Source organism: Dasypus novemcinctus, chromosome 9, assembly GCF_030445035.2.
Source record: "Dasypus novemcinctus isolate mDasNov1 chromosome 9, mDasNov1.1.hap2, whole genome shotgun sequence".
Lineage (NCBI taxonomy): Eukaryota > Metazoa > Chordata > Mammalia > Cingulata > Dasypodidae > Dasypus > Dasypus novemcinctus.
The window spans coordinates 109532351-109555845 of record NC_080681.1 but is presented as its reverse complement, the minus strand read 5'-3'; the positions used below and the strand labels follow the sequence as shown (position 1 = coordinate 109555845).

Below are 23495 nucleotides of genomic sequence, written 5' to 3'. Positions count from 1 at the left end.
TTATCATCAGACCCATTTTAGAGTTAGAGGAACTGAGATGCAGAGTGGTGGCGTCACTGGCCCTGGACTCAGATCCGCAGCCCAGGGGTCTCACTGTGCTGAATGGGTGTGTGGCCATGGTGGGGGAGCTGGCTGGCTGCCCTCGGTCAGTGGTGGGTACGTTGTGGAGAGGAGCTGCCGGGGGCTGGGGCAGGCTTGGCTGGGGTTTTGGTGCCACACAGAGGCCAGGGGGTTAGTGGTAGACCTAATCATGTGGCTGGCGTCTCATCTCCCGGGGTCCTCAGAGCTGGGATTAGCGTAATCATTGTTTAATTTGTGGAGAAACTGAAGCCCAGAAAAAGGAGGCAACTTGCCCAAGGCCACCCAGCAAAGCCAGCAAGCACCCCAGGGTTTGCACTGAACTTCACGACTTCCTGTCTTCCCCTTAGTCTTGACCTCGAAGGACTCTCCCTCTCCCACATGTGGCTTTTTTCCCATCTCTTCAACAGCCATAAATATTTTATCTCGGTCCCAAGCCAGGGATTTTCCTTTCTTCCCTGGGAGCTACTCACCCTTGCCCCTTGGAGTCTCTCCTTCCCAAAGGTACTGGCGTCACTCTGACCCTCGGGCTCCTTTGTAGCTTCTGCCAGCAGGTCACAGAACCCCATAGGAAGGGGTGAAGGAACACTGAGGTTCTTGTAAAGTTAGTTCATGGTGGCAGGCAGGGGAGGGGGATCTATTCAATCCCAAATATTTATTGAGCATCAACAGTGTATCAGGCACTGCTGTGGGTTCCAGAATCTGACAAACGACTCAGTCTCTCTCCTGATAGCACTTACAGTCTGGTGGAGGAAGCAGACAAAACAACAAGGATGCAAATAAGTGAAATAGCTGTTGGTAGTGGTATGTGGCAGGAAGAATAAAGTGTGGTGGGGGAAGGATGGGGACAGCTCCTTTAGCTAGGGAGGGATCTTCCTTTGGGTTCTTCCGAAGTAGTCACTGAGACCAGGATCTGTGTGCAAGGCATTTAGTTGGGAAGAGATCCCAGGAAACCCATTAGGAGAAGAGAGAAGGGAAAGGAGTAAAAAAAATAGACCTCCTAAAGCAAGTCACCCCTGTGGACTGCTTACTGGAGCTTGATGCCACGGGGCGCTTGGGATGGCCACGTGGGATATGTTCTTCCGAGTTATTCCCTTGAGGGGCGGTTCCGTGGTGGAGGGCTGCCGGGAGGTCTTGGTTCTCCAGACTGCACAGGCCTGGGGCGTTTCCAGCGGCCAGAGAGAGCCCCGGGCAGAATGGCAGGTGCTGGCGTCTAAAGTCGGGTGGCCTGTTGGAAATGCAGAGGGAGACCGGAGGGGCACTGACAGTGTCAGCCACAGGGGCCAGGGGACCCTCTCTGAGAAGGTGACATTGGCACAGAGATGATGCAGGAGGGAGGCTGCCAGGCACCCAGATCTGGAGAAAAACGTGCCAGCCGGAGGGAGCAGCCAGAGCAGTGGTGGTTCACTAGATGCTGGGACCTTGGGGGTCCGTGGCAGTAGCTTACACTTCGCGGCACTTGGTATGTACCAGGCGTTGTTCAGAGCCACCGCATATGTGAGCTCATTTAACCCTCACAACAACCCTGTGGAGTAGAGACCATTATCGTCCCTGTTTTAAAGTGAGGAAACTGAGGCCCAGGGAGGTTGCATGACTGGCTCAAGGGGCAGAGTCAGGATTTGAACCCTGCAGCCTGGCTCCAGAGCCCATGCTGTTAACCATGACAGTAAGTTTTTCTCTAACAGTATCGGTAGGGATTTAGGAAATGGTGTTACTGGGTTGTTTTGTTTTGTTTAGTTCCTACTTTTTTTTTTTTTTTGAGGTACTGGGGCCGGGGATTGAACCTGTGACCTTGTGTGTGGAAGCCGGCGCTCAACCACTGAGCCACATCGTCTCCCCTGAGCTGGTTTTTTCGTTGGTTTGCTTGTTGTTTTTGTTTTTAGGAGGCACTGGGGACTGAACCCTGGACCTCCCATGTGGGAAGCAGGCACTCAACCGCTTGAACCACATCCGTTCCCCTCCTGCTATTTTTAAAAACAAGTATCTTCTTTTATAATCTCAAGAACTGACTAGAGTGAAACCATTTGTTAGAATCTGGAGATTGTGGCTCGGGGAACTAGCTGCGCCCCAGGTAAGGGCAGAGCTGCGGCTAGAGCTTGAGTCCCCTGCTGATGTGGTGTCACCCTGACTGCTGAGGCCACCTGCCCACCTCCAGGGCCTGGAGGGCGCTCGAGGCCAGCGCCCTCGTTGGAGGGTTCCCCCGGGGCCCATGGGTTTGGCTGCAACACTGACGTTCCAGACTGAGCCAGCAGGGTCTTCCAGGGCAGCAGAAGGGCCCTGGGGCACCCTGCCCAGCCCTGACTCCTGGGCAGGGGGTCTTAGCAAGGAAAGAGCCAGTGTTAGCAGCTTGAGTTAGGCCCGGCATATGGTCTGTCCCTAGTTAACTCCGGCAGCAGGTCATCTGTGAAATTGCAAAGTTAAAATAGCACAGTCATTACCCACCACAGGGCCAAAAATAACCAGGATTCCAGCGGGGCTGTGGACTCAGGCCTGTATTTGCCTGGGGGCCCCTGGGAGCTCTTCCTGAGGCGCCCGGCTCCTCCCGGGAAGGAGCATATGGCCTCCAGTCTTCCTGCTGGAGTGTGGTCCGGGCTGGATCTGCTCTGCCCGGCTGGGGAGGGAGCCGGCGGGTGTGGTTGCAAACTCTATATGCCTTCCATTTACCCAGTGCTTCTAAGTGAGGTTTCTGTGGTGAGGGCGTCGGCCACAAGGCCTGCTTCCAGCTCGATGAAGAGACGTGTCACCTGCACACAAGTACAGGCGAGGGGACGGGGTTCCCTAGAGACGGGGCCTCGTGGCTGGTCCTGGGGGCCCGGTCGGTGGGCATGTGGGGGGTGAGGCTGGGCGGGAGTGTTGGGCAGGAGAGCACGTTCCCCGCCCTGGCTCCTGGGGGAGGCAGGTCCTTCTCCCTAGAGTAGGAAGACACATGGAGGCAGCTGCTTGGCGGTGGGTGATGTGACTGGGAAGAAGGGACAGAAATCCCTGCTCCAGAGGCATGAGGACAGGAGGGGTGCAACCCCCTCAGGAGCCGTGGTGGTTTTTGAGCACTGACCATGAACAGGGCCCTTTGCCAGGCTTGTCACATTTTATCATTTTATTGTCACCTTCAAGGGTCATAACAGCCCTGTGAATCGGGCTATTCCCCCCATTTGACAGATAAGACTGAGGCTCAGGGAGTATAATTAACTCCACATCCCTCAGACCCGAGGTGTCAGAGCTGGTGTTCTAGGATCAGGGCCCTTGCTCCTAGCCACTAGGCTATACTGTCCTTGAAGAAGGCCTCCTGGAGGAGGAGGCTGGATGCTCAAGTGAAGGAAGGAAGGGCATGTCAGGTGGAGGTAACTGCCTGAGCGAAGGTTCAGAAGCAGGAAAGTGGGAAGCGGATTTGGCTCAGCAGATAGAGCATCCGCCTACCTCGTGGGAGGGCCACGGCTCAAACCCCGGGCCTCCTTGACCCGTGTGGAGCTGGCCCACGCGCAGTGCTGATGCGCGCAAGGAGTGCCCTGCCACGCAGGGGTGTCCCTCGCATAGAAGATCCCCACACGCAAGGAGTGCGCCCCGTAAGGAGAGCCGCCCTGCGCGAGAAAAGCGCAGCCCACCCAGGAGTGGCGCTGCACACACGGAGAGCCGACCCAGCAAGATGACGCAACAAAAAGAGATAGAGATTCCTGGTACCACCGACAAGAAGACAAGCAGACACAGAAGAACACACAGAGAATGGACACAGCAGAAAACGGGGGAAGAGGAGAGAAATAAATAAAATAAACCTAAAAAAAAAAAGGCGTGAAAGTGACCTTATGAGGAAGAAGGTGTGCAGGTTGGAACTTCTGGAGGGGTTGGGAGATGGGGGGATATCATGGGAGAGAAGACTGAGAGGCTCCTACCCTCCCTACCCCAAAGGAATAGTCTTCACACAAATTGGCCTGGAGTGGACTGGAAGCCGGGGCCATCCTCTGACTCGGTGCCCATGAGCAAGTTGCCTCTCTCTCTCTCTGCCTCAGCTGCATCATCTGCCAAGTGCGGGATTTCTCCAAGGCTGATGAGTGATGCTAGGCTATCAGGGCCCTCTTTCAGGAGGTGGGGGAATGGATGAGGGGTCAGGCCAGGGAAGGAGAAATGCAGAAAAAATGCCGAGCATTTTAGAGGTCGAGGGGCACTGGGGAATGTTTTGACAGCAACGAGGTCATCAGTGACCTTGGGAAGCTTTGGCCTTTTGGAATGGAGGGAGCGGAAGTGGTTTTGGAAAAGAGCCAGGACAGGGCTGAGCCGGAGGAAATGGGAGAGTAGGGACCTCAGAATGGGGGAAGGAAAGATGTTTGCTGTAGGGCAGCGTTGACCAGTGAGATGAGCAAAGCCAACGCTGATCAATTGGTATTGCCTGCTAGAGTCTTGTCCAAAGCCCTTCTGTGGCTCAGAGGGACAAAGAGCTGTCAGTCATTAGTGACACCTGCCAGGGGCACGGACACAGGCGTAACAGCATATTGTTTGCTGTCCTTGCTTAGAGGGGTCTGGGTTGAAGGTGGTGGTCTGGCTACCTTGGCCTCAGAGGAAGAGCCTCAGGGGTTAGGACTTATGGAAGTAGCTCCTGCTAGACCTGCTAGAATTAAGGCAGTGTGCTTCATGGTCAGGAGCTTGGGTTTAGAGTCAGATAAGTAACTTGACAAATGATTGTCTTGGAACCCCAATTTCCTCCTCTGTGACATCGGAATGAAAGAGAACCTGCTTGCGAGGGGCTGGAGGGGTGGCAGGCGTGGTGATGCCTGCTGCTCTCTTCCCTGAGCGCCGTGCTGCTGTTCTTGGTTTCTTTGTGAGCAGGGCCCATGTCTGAGTTGCACAGGCCTGGGGACACCTCAGGGACTTTCTGATGATTTTTGGAGGATCAAATGGAGTAGGCTCCTGGATGGTGGGGCAGAGGATGGGATCCCTTTGGGCTTTGGAAGTCATCACAGTGGGGGACTGGCCGCATGTTGGGGTGGAGGCCTGGGTCAGGGGGCGGGGCGAGTGTTGGAGGGTACTGGGCGGAAGGCCAGACTGGGAGGTGGGGTTGGAGGGTGCGTCCTGCCCTGCAGGCCTAGAAGCCTTTGGGTTGTCCAGGTCATTTCTTCCCTCAGCAAATACAGGGCCGTGGGCTGGATGACCCTGCCCAGCCAGGTCTCAGTCCAGGGCGATAGGTTCCCTGTAAGTTCCTGCCTCCCACTTCAGATGAGGAAACAGCCTCAGAGAAGGACAGTGGTTTGCTCAAGACAAGTCCACAGAGAAGCACGTGGTGCTCCTGGCAGTGCAGGAGCCCTGGAGCCAGGCTGCGGCTTGTCGGGGCAGCCCCAAGCCCTGCCAGGCCTCAGCGAGCCTTCTGAAGCCTCCTCAGACCCCAGGAGGAGGCGGGGAGGCCACCAGGACTTCTCCAGGGGACAGCCTGGGGAAGCCAGCCCTGGCCACCTCTCCAGTGCCTCCTGGAAGCTGATTTCCTTCTGGATCCTGCTGTATCCCAGATCCTCCGGGAGGCTAAAAAGCAGTTTCCTCACCTGTAAGTGAGCCTCCCGCAGGCATGGTGACTGAGGAGAGGGTAAGGGACAGGCAGGAGCACTGTGTGCTCATTCCTGCCCTCGAATCCCCCCAGTCTCCAGCCGCGTTGCTGCCCTGCCGAGTGATAGGTGCTCGTGGGCCTCAGCTCCTGGGAGGCTCCTCAGGTTGGTGCACACACCTGAGGACTGAGTCCCCTCCTGCTTCTCACTCAGGGCCCTCTACCCTCGTGGGGCAAGGGGGGGGGGCAGGTGTGATTGTCTTGAAGAGGGCATGTGGCTTGCCTGAGTCCCTGCAGGGGATGGGAAGCAGAGCTGCAGTTTGGACCCAAGTCTGCCAGGTGAAAGTGACCTTCTGTGCTAGTCAGACAAAGGGATGCTGATGGAAAGTTCCAGAACTCTGTGGGCTTTTATAAAGGGTATTTATTTGGGGTAGAAGCTTACAGTCACAAAGCCCTGAAGAGTCCAACTCAAGGTACCATAAGAGGCACTTTCTCACCCAAAGTCTGGTGCCACATGTTGAAGCAAGATGGCGGCGATGTCTGCAAGGGTTCCGCCTTCCTCTTCCCCCTTCCGAGCTCAGCTGTAGGCTGGCATAGGGCTTGTCTCTCTTCCTGGGGTTTTTTTCTTTCTGGGCTCAGCTGCTCTGGTCTCTTCACAAGGTCAGCTGTAAACTGTCAGGCTCATCTCTCTTCCTGGGGCTCCAGCATCAAAACTGAATTTTTGCCTCTGCTGTCTTTTTCTGTGTTCTCCTTTGTATCTCCTTCTGTGTAAGAGTCTGTTTTACCAGCCCCCCAAGGGGTCTGGGACTCAATGCTGAGTTGCACTCTAATGATGTGGTTGAATCAAGGCCCTATTCTTCCCCCCCCATTTATTTATTTATTTACTTTTGTCTTTATTTTTTTAATATTATATTAAAAAAAATATGAGGTCCCCATATACCCCCCACCCCCCTCATCCCACTCCTCCCCCCATAGCAACAATCTCCTCCATCATCATGAGACATTCATTGCATTTGGTGAATACATCTCTGAGCACCGCTGCACCTCATGGTCAATGGTCCACATCATAGCCCACACTCTCCCATGTTCCACCCAGTGGGCCATGGGAGGACATACAATGTCTGGTAACTGTCCCTGTAGCACCACCCAGGACAACTCCATGTCCCAAAAACGCCCCCACATCTCATCTCTTCCTCCCACTCCCTACCCCCAGCAGCCACTACGGCCACTTTCTCCACACCAATGCCACATTTTCTTTGATTACTAATCACAGTAGTTCACGAATAGAATATCCAGTAAGTCCACTCTCATCCATTCTCTATTCCTCCGTCCTGTGGACCTTGGAATGGTTGTGTCCACTCCACATCTATATCAAGAGGGCAAAGCCCTATTCTTAACATAATTTAATCAGATGTCTCAGCTGAATCTAATGCAATCAAAGGGTTGTCATGCCAAGAGGACCTGGCCAGTTTACAAACATTATCTCTTTTTGGAATTCATTAATAATCTCAGACTGCCACACCTTCATACTTCATTGTGAAATCCTCTCACCCTTTCCCCACTGCCTCTTATGCCACTCCTGAGTCTCCTCGGACTGTTCCTCCCCCACCGCCACATGGCTATGGATGTGCCGATGGAGGAAAGCAGGCTGGGGCTGTGGAAACCACATGTATTAGTTAGCCAAAGAGGGGATGATGCAAAATACCAGAAATCTGTTGGCTTTTGTTAAGGGTATTTATTTGGGGTAGGAGCTTACTTCCAGTTACCAGGCCATAAAGCATAAGTTACTTCCCTCACCAGTCTACTGCCACATGTTGGAGCAAGATGGCTGCTGATGTCTGCAAGGGTTCAGGCTTCCTGGGTTCTTCTCTTCCTGGGGCTTGCCTCTCTGGGCTCAGCTGCTTGTTCTCTGATCTCTGCAGCTGCAAACTATGAGGTGAACAGCTCATCTCTCTTTCCCCGGGGCTTCTGCCGGTTCTAAGGAACTGTCTCTGTTCCTCTCTGTTGTTCTCCTGTGTGCTCACTTGCCAGGTTCCAGCTCAAAAACTCCCATTTCCCTTCTCTGCTGTGTGATTTCTCTGTTAGTCCCCACCCACCAGGGTGGTGGGGATGCAACGTCTTACTGAAGTGGCCCAGTCAAAGCCTTAGTCGTTATTTAATCATGTAAAAGTAAAACCTCTGATTCCCAACATACTCTAATAAACCCGGAGGAAACAACCAGTTTCCAAACATAATCCAATATTTCTTTTGGAAATTCATCAATAATACGATGCACCACCCAGGTTTGAATTCTGACTTCTTTTCTTGTTGTACTCCTTTACCTCATGACTTCAGTTCTCTGCGCCTCAGTTTCCTAGTCTGTAAAGTGGTGATAATACCCACTCAGAAGATTGCATTGAGGTTAACTAAGGAAATGGCCTGGAGGGCCCTCAGCAGGCATTAGTGCTGAAGGTAAGAGTTTGGGCTCTGGGCTTGAAAACGTGGATTTGGATCTTGGCGCTTGCACTCTCCGGCTCTGTGGACTTGTTCCTTAGCCTCCCTGCGGCTGTCAACACGGGGATCATAAGAGTATCTAGGGCAGTGGAAATGGCTCAAACAGTTGAGCACCTGCTTCCCACACGGGAGGTCCCGGGTTTGGGATCCAGTACCTCTTAAAAACAAAAACAAACAAGCAAACAAACGGAAAAACCAAGTCAGGGAAGCCGATATGGTTCAGTGGTTGAGCCCAGGTTCAATCCCCAGCCCCAGAACCTCAAAAAAAAAAAAACAAAACAGAGCGTCCTCCTCATAGATGTTATGAGGATTAGAGAGAACATATTGTGTAAACCTTCTTGCCACGGCGCTTGATGTGTGCCAGGAGCTGTTAGCCCTTTGTTAATAACGTGAATGACGTAGATGGGGAGAGCCCAGTGCCCCCTGCTGAGTTTCCTGGGAAACAGGGCTGGTGAGAGCTGTGGGTGGCGGGCCCCTTCCAGGAGGGTCTGAGGCTGTGTCCTCCCCTGCCCCAGAGCTGCCTGAGAACTGGACAGACACGAGGGAGACCCTGCTGGAGGGGATGCTGTTCAGCCTCAAGTACCTGGGCATGACGCTGGTGGAGCAGCCCAAGGGCGAGGAGCTGTCGGCCGCTGCTGTCAAGAGGATCGTGGCCACGGTGAGGACCCCAGCTGGACTGGGGGGGGGCGGGCTGGGAGACAAGGTCCAGCTCCTTTCCTGGGTGCTCCCACCTCCCACCCAGTTGAATGTGGGGTAGCAGTTGGACTTGAGAGGTCAGCGTCAGTGTCCTCTGCAGCTGTAGTGGCTGTGGCCTTGCCCAGCCACCTGGCCCCCAACCCAGGCTCCCTGCGGGTGGGGGGCAACGGGGGAGGGAAGGGTGGATGATGACTGTCAGCTGACCACTTGCCCAGTGGCCTGAGAGATGGGCCCCTGGGGGACAAGGCAGGGACAGGGGAGCCCACCAGAGACCAGGTGTCCCTCTTCCCAGCTCCAAGTGAGTGTGGGCCCTTCCAGTCCACCTCCCTTGGTGGCCTCAGATCCCTCCGCCCAGCACCCGGCAATTGTAGTGGGTGGAGTAGAGAGGCCCCCGGAGTCCTGCTGGATTGTGATAGCCCACCCAGCGCCCAGAGTCAGTGATCCCTCCGAGCTGTGTGTCCTTGTACAAGTCTCTTAACCTCTCCGAGCCCATTTCTCTTCTGGGGAGAAACCCTTCTGCCTGGGAGAGTGACGTGGGGTCCACTGAGTGGTAGTTCCTGCTTTTTATCACAAGAGCGTGCTGGCTGAGTTGTCTTCCCGTCCCACCTGCGCCGAGGCCTGTCTGGGCCCCACGTAGGCCTTGCGTCTGGGGTCCAGCAGTAGCTAGGTGTGGGCCACAAGGGTGGGGCCGATGGGCTCTGACCCGGGTCTGCTCCCAAGGCTAAGGCCAGCGGGAAAAAGCTGCAGAAGGTGACTGTCAAGGTGTCGCCGCGGGGAATCATCCTGACCGACAGCATCACCAACCAGCTCATCGAGAACGTGTCCATTTACAGGTACGCCCAGTGTGTGGGCCGGCCCACTTCCACTTGGTCGCTTGGGTGGGGGTGGGGGCGGGCAGTGTCCTGCCTGGATCCAGGCTCTGCCACTTCCCATCCGGGTGACCGTGGAGCCACAGTTGCCCCATCTGTGGCCTGGAGGTGGAAGCAGGCCCTGCCTGGCTGTGCTGTTGGGAAGGACTGCGTGCACCGTTCCTGGCTTGCAGTCAGCGCTCCTAAACGACACCTGTTCCTGTCATTATCACCAGTCGCACGGGCAGCTGAGGTCTCCCCAGGCCTGGAACCCACCACCTTCCCCCCACCCCGCGCCCTGGGCTGCTGAGTCATGCTTGGGGTGGAGTGCTGCAGCGCCCCTGCCTTTTCCTTCAGCTGCGAGTGCAGCAGCTCGGCCCTGAGCATTGGACCAGGCATCCCAGGGAAGCCCCAGGCAGGGTCTGAGCCGAGTGTCGACGGCCTCTGTAGTTGGGGGTCCCTGTCCTCAGAGCCGGAGGAACAACCCTGGTTCGTTTTATAGATGGAGCGGTTGAGGCCACGAGGGAATCGCCCAAGGCTGCGTGGTGAGGTAGTGGCTGAGCCCAGGCTGGGCCTCAGTGCAGCTGGCCCTCCTCTACCAGGCATCTTGCCACCCTCTTGCTTTGTCCCCAGGCATGTGGCTCAGCTGCCTGGAGCACAAGTTAGTACCAGCTCAAGAGTCTGGCTGATGTTCTCCTCCCACCCTCCTGACTTTGCCTTCTTTTAACCAGTGTCTTCCAAGTGCTGTTCTACCAGGGTCTGAACAGGTGAAGAATCAGATCCATCTCCTGCCCTCAAAGAGCTTCCAGTCTAGGAGGGAATGGAAGGAGGAAATAGGAGAGAAGATGATAAGTGTTTCCCAAGAGGGCAGTAGAGGAGGGTCCTGCCTGGAGAAATCTGGGAAGGCTTCTCAGGGGAGGTGGCTGGGGTTTGGAGCATGGGATGTAGTTGATTGGTACAAGAACAAGTGGTGTCTGGGGCAGGAGGCTGGATTTCCTAGGGTGGAGAAGAGGGACTAGGGGCCTGGGACCCCCCCCCACTACTGGGGGTTTCAGTGGCTTTGATGCCTGTGATTAAAGCTCAGGCCACACAGGGTGAGGGAGTGAGCCAGCCACTGTCCCACCTCTGGGCTGCCAGCTCCTCTTCTGACTGTGATTCCCAGGATGATTGGGCAACGTGGAGGGATCAGCCAAGTGAGGGGATGGGAAGACGGAGGGCTCAGGGAGAGCCAAGGTTGTGGATGGAGCCTGGGGGGGGGGGTTCCCAGCGGAGGGAGCCCCTGGAGCCCCTTGTGAGGTCGTGTCCATGCCCCCGACTTCCCCTGCCCGCTCCTCCACCCCTGGCTGCACCTCCAGGAGAACTCGCCCGTGGTCCTGGGCTCCCTGGGAGAGGTGGCCCTGGACCGTGTCTGACCTTCAGGCTGGAAATGGATGGGAAGGCCGGCAGGGCAGGGGGAGGCCGGGTGAGGGGCATCAGCGGGCAGCGGAGTCCGTGTGCCCCTCCAGCCAGCCGGCACACACCCCTGCGAGGCAGTGTGGCAGTGGTTACGGCCTCCAGAATCCCACCGATGAGTGCAGGTCCCAGCTCTGCCACTAGCTCAGTTGTGTGACTGAACCTCAGCTTACTCATCTGAAAAGGGGATAATAGGAGAACCAACGTCAGATGGTAGCTGTGAGAACCAACCGAGGCGGTTCTGCAGAGCTCCTGGCACCTCCTGGTACCTGGCATGGGCTCGGCTAGGACTGTCTTGGGGTAGGGGCCCAGGGTGGAATGCCGGAGAGAGGAGAGAGCACCCTTCCCCCAGTCGTCAACCCTCTGCTTCCTGCTTTCGCCCAGGGTTGGGGTTTATGGCAGCCCCACAGGCTTCCCATTACCAACATCTGCTGTGAAGCATGAGAGATGCTGGCTAGACAGAGGGGGACAGGATTCAGAGTGCTCAGAGCATGGCACTTTGGCTCTGAAATGATTGTGTTCCAGGAGGTGGGGCGAGCTCCCTTCCTGGAGCTGACTTCTCTGTCATCTCTGGAGGGGCAGGAGGGGGACAGAGTCTGTCCGCGGCTGCCTGGAGGCAGATGTTTGATTGGTCCTCTGTCTTCCTTGGGGGCTGTGGTAGAGACAGGACACTGCAGGGTAAAATCAGGTGTCCACTTGGCCTGGGCCCGTCCCCTATGGGTGGCCCAAGGTGCCAGGCCTGGAGGCCAAGGCCATCTCTCCGGAGGCTCATCCTTGTGGGGTGCAGATAGCAGGCTCTCTGGAACTCCGGGGAGATGCATGCCCCATGGGGCCTCCCGGGTGTGGTCAGTCCCCTGTGCTGGGACCTGGTGACACTTCCTGCTTGGCTTTCAGGATCTCCTACTGCACAGCAGACAAGATGCACGACAAGGTGTTTGCATATATCGCCCAGAGCCAGCACAACGAGAATCTCGAGTGCCACGCCTTCCTCTGCACCAAGCGGAAAATGGTCAGTGGGGAGAGCACCAGGACTGGGGAGGCTCGAGCTTGGCCTTGGCAGCTCTGCCCTAGGATTGTCACCCAAGGGTGACAGTTACTAAAGTCTAGGTGTGAAATCCCTGGGAGCTCCAAGTGAGTCCTGAGAGGTGCGGGCATGGAGCAGGGCTGCGGTCAGGCAGGGCTTCTGTTGGGGTGGGCTCCTAGCCCTCAGCCCCCTGCCCTGCCTGATCAGCCTGGCCTGTGGCCAGTGACTAGCCTGTGTGCCCAGCAAGTGCCCTTGGCCCCTTCCGCCTTGCACTGTACGGATTGTCCACCCTGCAGTGTACGGACTGCATTTGAGATTTTTCGGAATCTCCTGTCACTAGCAGAGCAGGGGGGTGTGGGGCCTTGCAGGGAGGTGATGTGAGGAGCTGTGAGGGTGAAGTGGGGCGCTCAGAGCCCCCGGCCCTGTTTCCAGGCCCCCTGGCTGGTCTCCCTGGGGCGAGCAGCAATCTTGGTAGGCTCCGTGGGTCAGGACCTGAGCGCACAAACCTCTGGCGTTGGGGCTTCCGTTTCTGAGGTTCCTGACACTTGCTGGTTTCGCGCTGGCATCTGCTGACCTCTGTACGGAGCCCAGAGCCCTGGCTCCTGCCCTGAGGTCTGAAGACTCCCCTCTCCCATGTCAGCAGAACACATCTAGGGCATCCCAATCTCTCGGTGCCCCCCTAAGCTTCCTGCTCCTCTTCAGGGCACACTAGATATTCTAGAAGTTTCTTATTGCTGCTGTAACAAATTACTACGAACTTAGTGGCTAAAACAACGACCATCTAGTCTCTTACATTTCTCGAGGTTAGAAGTCTGCAAGGGGTTGGCAGGGCTGTTCTCCTGGAGGCTCTAGGGGAGAATACGTGGCTTTGCTTGTTCCAGCTTCTAGAGACCAACTGCTTTCCTTGGCTCTTAGCCACATCCTCCACCTTCAAAGTCAAGCTTCTTCCAATCCCCCCCCCTCTGCTTCCCTGGTCACACTGCCTCTTCTGACCCCGACCCCCCTCCTCTCCCAGGAGGACTTGTGATGACATTGGGCTCACTGATAATTCAGGTCAACTCTCCATCTCACAGGCCTCGCCTCGGCCATACCTGCTGAGTCCAGTTCACCATGTAAAGGGAGCATACTTGCAGGTTCTAGGGACTGGGACATGGACATCTTTGGAGAATGGGGGGGTTGATTGCTCAGCCTGCCCCAGGTGTGGGATGTGGCAGCCTGGGGGTCTGATCCTGGGTGATGGGCTGTGTGGCTTGGACATGTCTCTGCCATCAGTAGAATGAGGAAGTCACCTCAGTGACCTCCAGGATGGGTCTGAAAAGCCCTGGTTCCTTTGCGTGCCTTGTTTCTTCCCTGCAGACTCAGTGTCGCCGGCCGCTCACCCGGGGCCTTGGGAGCCCCAGAGCCTGAGCTGTGGTGGCTTCTCTCGTGACAGTCTTGTTCCCACAGACAGCGACTCTTGGCTTTGTCTCTTATGAGGCCACACAGATTTAAAAATACAAGCTCATTGTGTCCCCATTGTTCGCCTCTTCCTCCCCACTGACCGGAGGGAGCGCTGGGCAGGGGCAGCTGGCCATGGCCCACAGCCCGCGGGCTGCAGAGCGTGGGCCCCGGAGGGGAGGGTTCTCCAGGGTGCAGAGGCATCCTCTGGAAGGGGGGGTCCTGGGGGCGTGGGGGGTGGAAAGCAGGGACTGGCCCAGTGGGTCACGGCCTGCCCAGGCCAGAGTACTTCAGACGGGCTTGCAGGAAGTCAGCTGCCCGCAGGCCAGGAGGTCAGTCCTAAGGGAAACGGAGCCTGACCCCTGCTTGGCAGTGGACAGCGGAGCCCCGCCCGTGCAGGGGAAGGGCTGCTGCTGGGCTCCCGGGGCCCAGACCCTTCCTCTTTCTTGGCGCGCTCTCGTCTGTGGTCAGGCCTGGCTGACCAGCCCGCGGCTTATCCTTTTCCTCCACCCTTTCTCATCTGGCCTCCCCCTGCAGGGAGACAAGCCCAGCCCGGGTGGTGGGAGTAGATCACCTCATGCGGGGCAGGGCTCTTACAGCTCCTGGTGACTCCCCAAGCCTGAGTGGGCGGTGGGTGATGGCCTCGTGGTGTGGCCCTGCTCGGAGTCCTGAGATTCTCAGGGCTTAATGGAAGTTTCTGAACAGGAGGCAGGAGATGAAATAAGTGCCTCGAGCTTGACCACCCACCTGCTGGGAAGTCCTTCCGCAGATGTTTGCTGCTGCCCGTCCTGGGCTCAGCCCCTGCTTTGGGCACCAGGGACCAGAGTATCGGCTGGTGAGATGCATACAGGAGGTGGGGGGACAAACTCGGATCCGGAAGCTGGACCACAGGGGGCTTGCTTCAGGGCTGGAGGTTATTGAATCTCCCTGGCAGGTAAGACAGACTTTCCAGGGGAGGTGGCATTTTGAGTTGGGCTTTGAGGGATGAGTAACGAGCAGTTTCCTAGGCAGAGAGGAAGGACTTCGGGGGAGTACATTCCAGGCACAGGAAATAGTGGGTGCAAAGACACGGAGGTAGAAAAGTAAATGAGGGGTGCTTGGAGCTGGAGTGGGCAGTAGCAAAGTAGAGTCGGCCTGCAAGGGGGCCTTGAGTTTGGATGTTGATGTAGTCCTCACTCCACATTCCCACTGTTCTTTGCTGGACTCTCTGAAGGTTGAGCAAGAAGCTTATGACCCATCCAGGATAGGGGGGCAGAGGTTCCAAAGAGAGTTTTTCCCGGGTCAGCCACCAACTCAGCTCAACCACCCAGGCTTCGCTGCCCCAATGGCTCCTCTTCAGGTCCGGCCAGGATAAGGTACTCTGTTAAGGAACGTTTCCACCTGCCTGGCTGGGGGAGCATGTCAGCCTCCCCCTTCTGGCTTCTGAAGTGCCGGTGGAGGTGCGGGTTGTTAGCGACTGCTGGGAGCTCCGGGTTGTGGAGCAGGTACTGGGCCTGGACTGACAGCAAAGTATTGGCTCCTGATTCTCGGGGCAAGGTGGGGCGCTCCCTCGGGCCCCATCTGGCCTTCCTGGAGTATTGCTTTTGTGCAAGGCTCACTTCTGGGGCAGCAGGCTGCTGGGAGACACGTGCCCCGACCCGGTCTTAGTACCAGGCTGGGATCTGGGACCCCGGGGTCCTGGCCCAGCTGTCCATTCCTAAACTTGACCTGGCTCCTCTGAGGGACTAACAGCCTCAATAAGACACAAAGAACAGGGCAAGGGAGAACCTGGTCAGGGTAATAAGACAGACGCACAAGCCGGAGGGCTGAGAGGAGGGTCAGGCACCCTCCTGGAGAGCCGAGGAAGGAAGGCCTCCCCGCGGGCAGGCCCGAGCAGTGCCTGCATCTAAAGCCAAGCCCTGATTCCCACAGCCACCACCCCCACTTCCGCCGCCCCTGCCCAGCCTGGCCTTGCAGCCACCTGCGCACATCCGCATCTTGGGTTATATTTGGTTTAACTTGCGGCTTGGGACTTCAGGGAAAGGGCAGGAATGTATGCAAATGAGCATGCTGATATATGCGAAAACAGCATCACGCTTGTGCCCCCAGTTTTCCTGGAGGCAAAAATGATGGTGATTCCATAACCCTGCCACATTGGGTGACCAGCCCTTGCTTGGGTGTACAGCAGTCTGACTCTGGCTGGTAATTAGCTGTATTTTTAGTTCATGGGCAATTCTCAATGGTAACTGGGTCTATTAAGCTTGATTCAAACGTGACAGCTTAAATTGTAAACAGCTGTGAGGAGTTTCATACTTAATTACCATATTTAAGTTTTGCCATAAAGCGCCCGTACTTCCATCAAAAATGTAAATGACGGAGACATTCAAATGAGATTTTGTACTTCGTGAAGTTTAATTGGCATGGATCAGTCAGCTTGTTTAGGATTTAATTTTTTTTTTTTAAGAGTTTTAAAGGCAGTAGCCACAGATTCATTTCTCAATTAAATCAAGTTGTCTGGTGGAGAGGAAGGGAGTGGGGCTGTGGCTGGTTAGGCCTGAACTTGTGCACTTGAAAGCGAGCCGGGTGCTTTCTTCTCTAGGCCCAGGCTTTCCGAAGGAAGCTAACTGTTGCTTCCGGCCGCAGCCGTGAGCTCTGGGATTTCTCCTCCCGGCAGCTGAGCTGATTAACCCTGAATTGGAATCGCTGCTGGGGAGGCCGAGTGAGGCAGGGCTTGAGCAGGGGTGGGTTGGCGGGCAGGTCTTGGCTGGAGGCCTGGGCCCGGGAGACCTGCCCCTTGGCCACGGTCAACTCAACCAGCTTTTTGGCACCGCTGGAGGGATTTGCTTGGCTCTAGGGGACCAGAGGTGTTCAGACATGCTTTTTGCCTTCAGGGAGCACCCAGGTGGGGCTGACACAGTCATGTGCTTCATGCCAGCAGAAGGCGGCTGGGACTCTAGGAGCCCAGTGCTGGTGGCCCTAGGCAGGTGGTGACATTTGAACTGGGTTTGAAGGGCTGAGTGGGAGCTCCTCAGGGGCAACGGGCCAAGGTGTGGGGAAGGCAGGTCCCACGAGCCCTCTTCCAGGGGGTCACAGCCCTGAATGGCCCTCCGCCCTTCACTGACCCCTTGCTCCTGCCTGGCAGGGGTCCTGTTAGAAGCTGCTTCAGCCGGCAGAGTATGGACCGGTCTAACTTTTGCTCCCCGGGCTGTGGCCCATTCAGGTGGGGGCTGAGCCCGGCTCACCCTGGCTTTTCTCTTCTCCAACTCCAAGTACTGTGTCAGGGCATGAAGTTCTCAGGTAATTAAGGAGGGCTTCCTGTAGGAAGTCAGCCCCACAGTTAATTTGGATTTAGGAAAATACAAAGGGGAGCCCAAAGGGAAGAAGTAGAGGTGAACTGCCCGGAAGAGGTGTCGGGGCTGGAGTCAGGTGGTGGGTGCTGACGGGCAGAACTTGGGCTGGGCTGGAGGTGGTGAAGACGGGCCCCACTGCCTCGGGGTGGGGGGTGTGGCCTCACTACCCCTCAGGTGGCTCAGCTCACCTGCCAGGACTCTGCCTCCACCCATCAGGCATTCCAGAGCCGGGGATGGAGCCTCAGGGTCTGCAGGGACAGAGCTGGGGCAGCCGTTGCCCCCCCTCCAGTTCAGACTGGCTCTTCCTGGGCTCTCACCACACCCCTTCCCCCCACCCCACTTCCTGTTTTTCAGGCCCAGGCTGTCACCCTCACAGTAGCTCAGGCCTTCAAAGTTGCCTTCGAGTTTTGGCAGGTGTCCAAGGAAGGTGAGTTTAGCTTCTCCACCTGCAGGGGAGGGGGTGGTGAGGGGGGCAGGCGGCAGGTCGGGGTGGGGTGGGGCTGCGGGCCCTGGAGCCACGCCTGGCCTGGCTTCCCGCTTCGGGAGCTCACCTGGTCACGACTTTGGACAGGTTCCTTCCCCCCCCCAGCCCCAGTTTCCCATCTGAAAATGGGCAACAGCCGACTCCCTGCCAATGACGTGAGACCCGTGAGGTTTCTTTGCTCCCTGCGGGGCCCCTGAAACTCCCCCCTCCCACCCGCCACCTAATAAATGCTGCGGGCAGGGTGCTGGGGTCTGAGGCTCCGACATGCTGTGCCTTGTCCCACAGAGAAGGAGAAGAGGGAAAAAGCCAGTCAAGAGGGAGGGGACCTCCCAGGCGACAGCACCTCCTTGTTGAAGAGCCGTGAGTCTCGGGCAGGGGGAGGGATCTGCGCGAGCTTCACCCAGACGGCCTCACCCCCTCCTGGGCTGGAGCCAAGTCTGTTTATTTTTGTTTTTGTGTTGTTTTTAAATAAACCATGAATGTTCATTATAGGTAAATTAGAAAGTGTAGATAAAAGGAAACAATAACTTGTTTAGGCGCATGTTCTTCCACGTACGTCAGTGAGCTCCCCTCTCTAGGTACCCTTGACCTCAGTCGTGCGAGCTGTTAAAACACCTCAGGGCTATGGTGACTCTGAAAGTTCTAGCCTACGCCCTTAGCTTGGGTGAGGTTCTCTCCCCGTGCGCAGCTGCCGCGGTTGGTGCCAGGGCAGTGCCCCGCGTGACAGGCCGGGGTCGGGGCGTGCACGAGGGAGGAGTGGGGGCCCCCGGATGGGGCGGGAGGTGGGGGCGGCGAGGAGGAGACGGCCCTCCCCCTGACGCCCCGGCTCGCCCTCCCAGTGGTCGCCACCGGGAACCTGCTGGACTTGGAAGAGACGGCCAAGGCGCCCCTGTCCACGGTCAGCGCGAACACGCCTAACGTGGACGAGGCCCCGCGGCCTCAAGCCCTGAGCAACAGCGGTGTGGTCTGGGTGAGTGGTCGGGCAGCCTGGGGACCCCGCAGGGACCCGGAGAGCCTCCGCCTCATCCCTGGGCGAGGCCGAAGGCTGCTCCAGGGCCGGGCGCGCGTGACCTGCGGGCCTCGGGGAGGGCCAGCCGCAGCCCAGCAGTGCCCGGGGTAGGGGCGAACAATGTCCCCTTTGAACCCAGGGCTGCGTCCCGACAGGCCTGGCCCCCAGCACAGCTGTCTGCACACAATGCCCGGCCTCTTGGCCTGAGCCTGCAGGCTCTGCCCACCCCAGGGCCCAGCCAAAGGCTCCCTTGTTCTTGGCTCGTTCTTTGCCCCCGGCACCCCTCCCCCCTCGGCCATCTGAAATCCGAGGCAGGGACTCGGGTGGTCAGCGGCCTGGCCCCTGACTTGCTGTGTGTCTCAGACAAACCCCCTGACCTCTCTGTGGCTCAGCTTCTTCATCCCCTCAATGAGGATGATGACCTCGGCCTGCAGAATCAATCAAGAACCTGATTTTTTTTTTTTTAATCCAAAAAGTTTTTAAAATTTTTCATTTGGAAATAATTTTAGACTTATAAAAAAAGTTACGAAAATAGTACAGAGAATTTCTGTACACCCATCATCCAAATTCCTCAGATGTTAACATCTTACATAACCGTATTATAATAATCAAAACCAGGAAATTAACATCGGCACAGTACTATTATATAATCTATAGACCTTATTCAAGTTTCTCCACATGTCCCACCAGTGTCCTTTTTCTGGTCCGGGATCCAATGCAGAATCACACATTACTTGACTTGTCATGCCTTGTTTTTTAAGGAGGTACTGGGGATTGAACCTCGGACCTCATACATGGGAAGCAGGTGCTCAACCACTGAGCCATACCCGCTCCCATCATGTCTTTTTAAAAATCCCGAACACTGAGGACTTGAACTTGCTCTGAAAACCCGTCAAGTCACCCTGGCTGTTGTGGGCCCCCTGAGGTGTCCCTCGAGCGGGCACCCGTGAGCCGGTTCTCTGCTGTTTGGGAACCACCTGCCACTTGTCCATCCTTGGGGAGGCCACAGAGGAGCCTTGCCTGTCTGTTTCTCACTGAAACTGGGATTCCTGTCAATCAGTTCTCCTTCACGGGCTTGGAATTTTGGCCTGGCTCTTGGAAGTGGATTAAAGCAAGGAAACCTCTTCCCTTTGAAGGCCTTAGAAACCAGCTGTCCAACCCCCATGTTTTATGGCAGGAAAAGCTTTGTCTCAAGGAGCAGCAGTGACTTGCCTGAGGTCTCACGGGCAGGTTGTGGCAGAGCCGGGACTTGAACCCCCCAGGTCCCCAGCCGCCCTGTGGCAGGCTGCCCTGGCCCCTGGCCCACCACGAGCCCGTGCCCCGAGCGCTGTGCCTGTGGACCGAGGTGCTCCTCCAGGCACCCAGCAGCCCCCGCACCCGTGTCCTGAATCCCGGGAGCGTACCTGGGGGTGGGGCCCGGCCACAGCTGTGAGCGTGGGCTCTGCCGCTCCGGGCTCACAGTCCCTGCTTTCTTTTCCCCAAGGAGCTGGATGACGGCCTGGATGAAGCGTTTTCGAGGTAACGTGAGCTGGGTTCCTCGGGCACGTAGAGGCTGGCCCTGCCTGCCCGTCCCTCCTGGGCCCTTTGCCACCTCTGAGAGCGCGAGGCTCTCGGACCCCCAGAACCAGGGTCCCCACCCCCTCTTGAATCCCTCAGGGGCGGGGGCCTCGATGTCTGGCGAGGGGGCCCCTTCCAGTGTCAGCCGGGCGGTTGGAAAGCTCTTGCTGCTGAATCAAAAACTTCCTGGTGGCTCTTCTACAACAGTCTCGGCCTACTTGATGTCTTCTTCGGCCCCCTGGTGCAGTCTTCAAAAATGGGCTTTTCTACCAGCTTTGTTCCCTCCACAGGCTTTGTATTTCTGGAAAGGGGCAGAGGAAAGGCAATGTTTGATTGCGTCTTTGGGTTGTTACATAGTGGAGGAACGTCAGGTGCAGGTGCAGCGAGAGGAGGCAGCCTTTTCCCAAGGGCCGTCCCTGGGGCCAACCTCGTGCCTTTAGCTTGGGGACATGCCACCAAGATGCCTGTGGCTGAGGGAAAGGCCTGGGCGCCTCCAGGTTCCGGGCACTCGACTCTGGTCAGTCAGGCCCCCCTTTCTCCCTGAGGACCCCAAGGGTTCCCCCGCAGCCTCCTTTGGGGTGGGGTCAGCTGCTGGTGGATGTGGGGGAGCAGGGTCCGGGCCTGACCCTCTCGCGGCCTCTCTGCCCCCTGCCCCCTCCCTCCGCCTGGGTGGGAGCCCCTTGGCCCAGCCCTGGCAGAGTCCGCGTGGCCTCTTCGTGGAGGCCAAGGTGTTCCTTTTACCCCTTCTCTGCTTCCCTGGCTGACCACAGTCCCTTTGAAGAAAATCCTCCGCTGGCTCTTTCCAGATTATTCACGTTTCGTATGCCCTTTATTAACAATTCCGAAAGTCAGCAAAGCATTAAACAGAAAATAATTCCAAATTACTCCATCCCTCAATCCCACGGTCTAGACATTTTGGCTTAATTCAGGCTAATCCTATATATACATATATATATTTTGTATTGATCAGCTCATCCTCTTAGCATTTTGCTATCCTCGTTTCTTCACTTAACATGGCTATATCAGAAGCGTTGCTCCAGGCTGTTAACAAATTCCTGGTAAACTATCAGTCCTTTAATGGCATAGGCTCTGATTCACTTACTTCTCCTACTCTTTTGGACCTGTCCGTGTCTCTGTCCTTCGGGGTGTTTTTGACCGGCACTGTGCTGAACGGTGGCTACAGCCCAGCAGCCCCTCGGGGCTGTACCAGGCTCTCTCCTGCGGCTTGTCCCCTCCCTGCCTGTGGCGGGCATCGCCCTTTCTTTTCTTCCCTGGGCTCGTGCTGGGGAGTCGGGTGGGCGGGGCTGCTCTGGCCTCTTGGTGGCGGGAGCGCCCCCTGCCTGCCCCCCAGCTCCCTGAGCTCTTTGGCCCTCTGGTCTGAGGTTCCACCTCCCCTGGCGCCTGAAGCTCCCGCCTCCGCCTCGGTCCGGCATTCCTCCCCCACCCGCCTCAGGCCCCGCCAGCCCCTCGCCTGGCCCTGGGCTCACTCAGCTCTGCCTTCCAGGCTTGCCCAGTCTCGGACGAACCCTCAGGTCCTGGACACAGGTCTGACAGCCCAGGACATGAATTACGCCCCGTGCCTCTCACCTGTTGACTGGGACACGCCCAGTGGTGGTGGCCCCGAGCAGGACGACCTCTTCAGCTTCTGAGGGCCCAGGGCGAGTGGACCAGAACCCACGTCTACGTGAAGTTGACCAAAGCCCCCCGTGGCGGGGAGCCGGCCCCAGGCCCGGCCGGCCCCCACGTCTGGAGCACCGCACCGTCAGCCTTCGGATCGGCGCTGTTGCCAGTCAAGCAGGGGGAAAGAGATTTTTTTTCAAACCCTGTTCTTTCTCTAAGAACTGAAAGATGCCTTGAATATTTATTCAGTGACTCTCCTGGTGTATGCTAGGAAGCCAGTTTTGCGTCAGCCACGTCTCCTGCTGTGTAACGTGTGCAGTGTTATAACCAGCTTCCTGCTCTCTCTTACCCAACAACCTCCATTCTGGCTGTGGGTGTCAGGACAGTAACCAAAGCATTTCTAGTCCCTTCTTTCTGAGGACCCAGATTTCCCCGAAGGCATCCTTGCCCCTTACTGAAAGCAGCTGGAGTCTCTCCTTTTAAACGGCGCTCACAACCTCAGGAGGGGACCGTGTCCTCGAGCTCGTCTTCCTCGGGGTCCCCAGCAGGCTGGGTGTGAGCCCCTGGGCCCAGTGGCTCTCGGACCAAAGATGACACGTAGCTTGGCACTTTAAAGCACGGACAGCAGGCGTCCCGGGGGCCTCCTCGACGGTGCTACATTGAACAGAGCTGTCTTTCTGCCCTTCCATGAGAAGGGGCCCAAAGTCCCCACGACGGCTCCCACCGATGCTTGGAGCCAGTGTGACTGGCTGCCCATGGCTCCCACGTCTGACTGTGGCACTGGAATCACCACTGTATGGCTGCCCTCCCTTGGGGTCCCCCACCTCCCATCCAGCGGACCAGGCCATCCGTCTCTTCTGTTTTGTTTGTGTCTGTGTGTCTGCATTTCTCTGAGCCCCGCTCCCCATACTTCCCTGGGATAATGCGTGAAACCTAGCACCTACATTTGCTGGAGGATATTTTATTGCCATTTTACAGATGAGAGCATTGAGGCCATGAGCAAGGGCGGGATAGAATCAAGAGTAGACCCCAGATCTGATGCCAAAGCTGCTTTCTCCACCCCCACCTCACAGCTACTTTTTTTCTAGCTTTGTTGTCCTCCCAGGAACCAAAAAGCCCCAGCTATTTTCTGACCAAAATGTGTTTCATAACAAGCCATCTGGTGCCTTCTACACAGAACTGGCATAGCCTCCGTGCCCTGCTAACTGTCTCGCTGTTGATTTCCGTGAAAATGGAAGTGTTTGAAGTCTGCTAATTCGGAAGGTGAAACACAATCACACTCTGTAAGCATCACGCTGTTCTCTTTCCTGACGCCGGGGCCTGGGCCCTGCGGGGCGTTCCAGCAGCGGTCCTGTCTGCGGCCGCTCCCTCTCCTTCCTCCCCTCGACCGGCCCTGCAGGGCTCCCAGCATCCTGTGAGCCAGCAGAGCCGGGAGCATCTCCATCCCGGTGTGGCTCCTCATGGCCTGGCTCTGCCAAGCTTAGGTCTGATGGAGCAGGTTTCACCAGATCCCAGAAAAAAACACTTCTCTAAGTGCTAGGATCAAAGCACCTCAGAGGTGCCCGGCGGCGGGGTGGGTGGGATTTGGAGGGTCTCTATCAGGATGTGAGGATCACTTCCTTTCCCCACCCCTGCTCCTGCACAGCTCCCCTGTCCCCGTTCCCCCCCCCCCCCCCCAGACCTCCGAGGTCTCAACCTCCATGTTTGTCATAAGGCAGAGAAGGTTGGACATGACACGGGCTATCCTGGGCGTGCGGGTGGCCGGGCTCCTGAGACAAACCATGCTGTGTCTGTGCAGGCCACACTGTCTCGGCCCGTGTCGACGGGCTGCTGGTGTGCTCTCCACATCTGCAGCTAAGTCTTGGTTATGCTTTACTTTATGACTCTGTAAAGGGAGTTCTGATGAGAAAAAATGAAAACAATAAATGTTCTCTTTTTGAAAAAGAA

The 23495-nt window shown here is 56.9% G+C and overlaps 1 protein-coding gene across 1 annotated transcript in view; it reads left to right on the top strand.

Annotated features, from left to right (window-relative positions):
* LDLRAP1 (low density lipoprotein receptor adaptor protein 1) overlaps positions 1 to 23495 on the top strand; it is a 25765-nt gene extending 2270 nt beyond the window's left edge. The window contains exons 2-9 of the mRNA XM_058304081.1: positions 8608 to 8750; positions 9509 to 9621; positions 11983 to 12097; positions 17233 to 17305; positions 17648 to 17722; positions 18202 to 18332; positions 19855 to 19889; positions 21433 to 23495. Of these exons, the coding sequence (XP_058160064.1) occupies positions 8608 to 8750; positions 9509 to 9621; positions 11983 to 12097; positions 17233 to 17305; positions 17648 to 17722; positions 18202 to 18332; positions 19855 to 19889; positions 21433 to 21577 (830 nt within the window). The 3' untranslated portion in view covers positions 21578 to 23495. The remainder of the gene's footprint in view (positions 1 to 8607; positions 8751 to 9508; positions 9622 to 11982; positions 12098 to 17232; positions 17306 to 17647; positions 17723 to 18201; positions 18333 to 19854; positions 19890 to 21432) is intronic.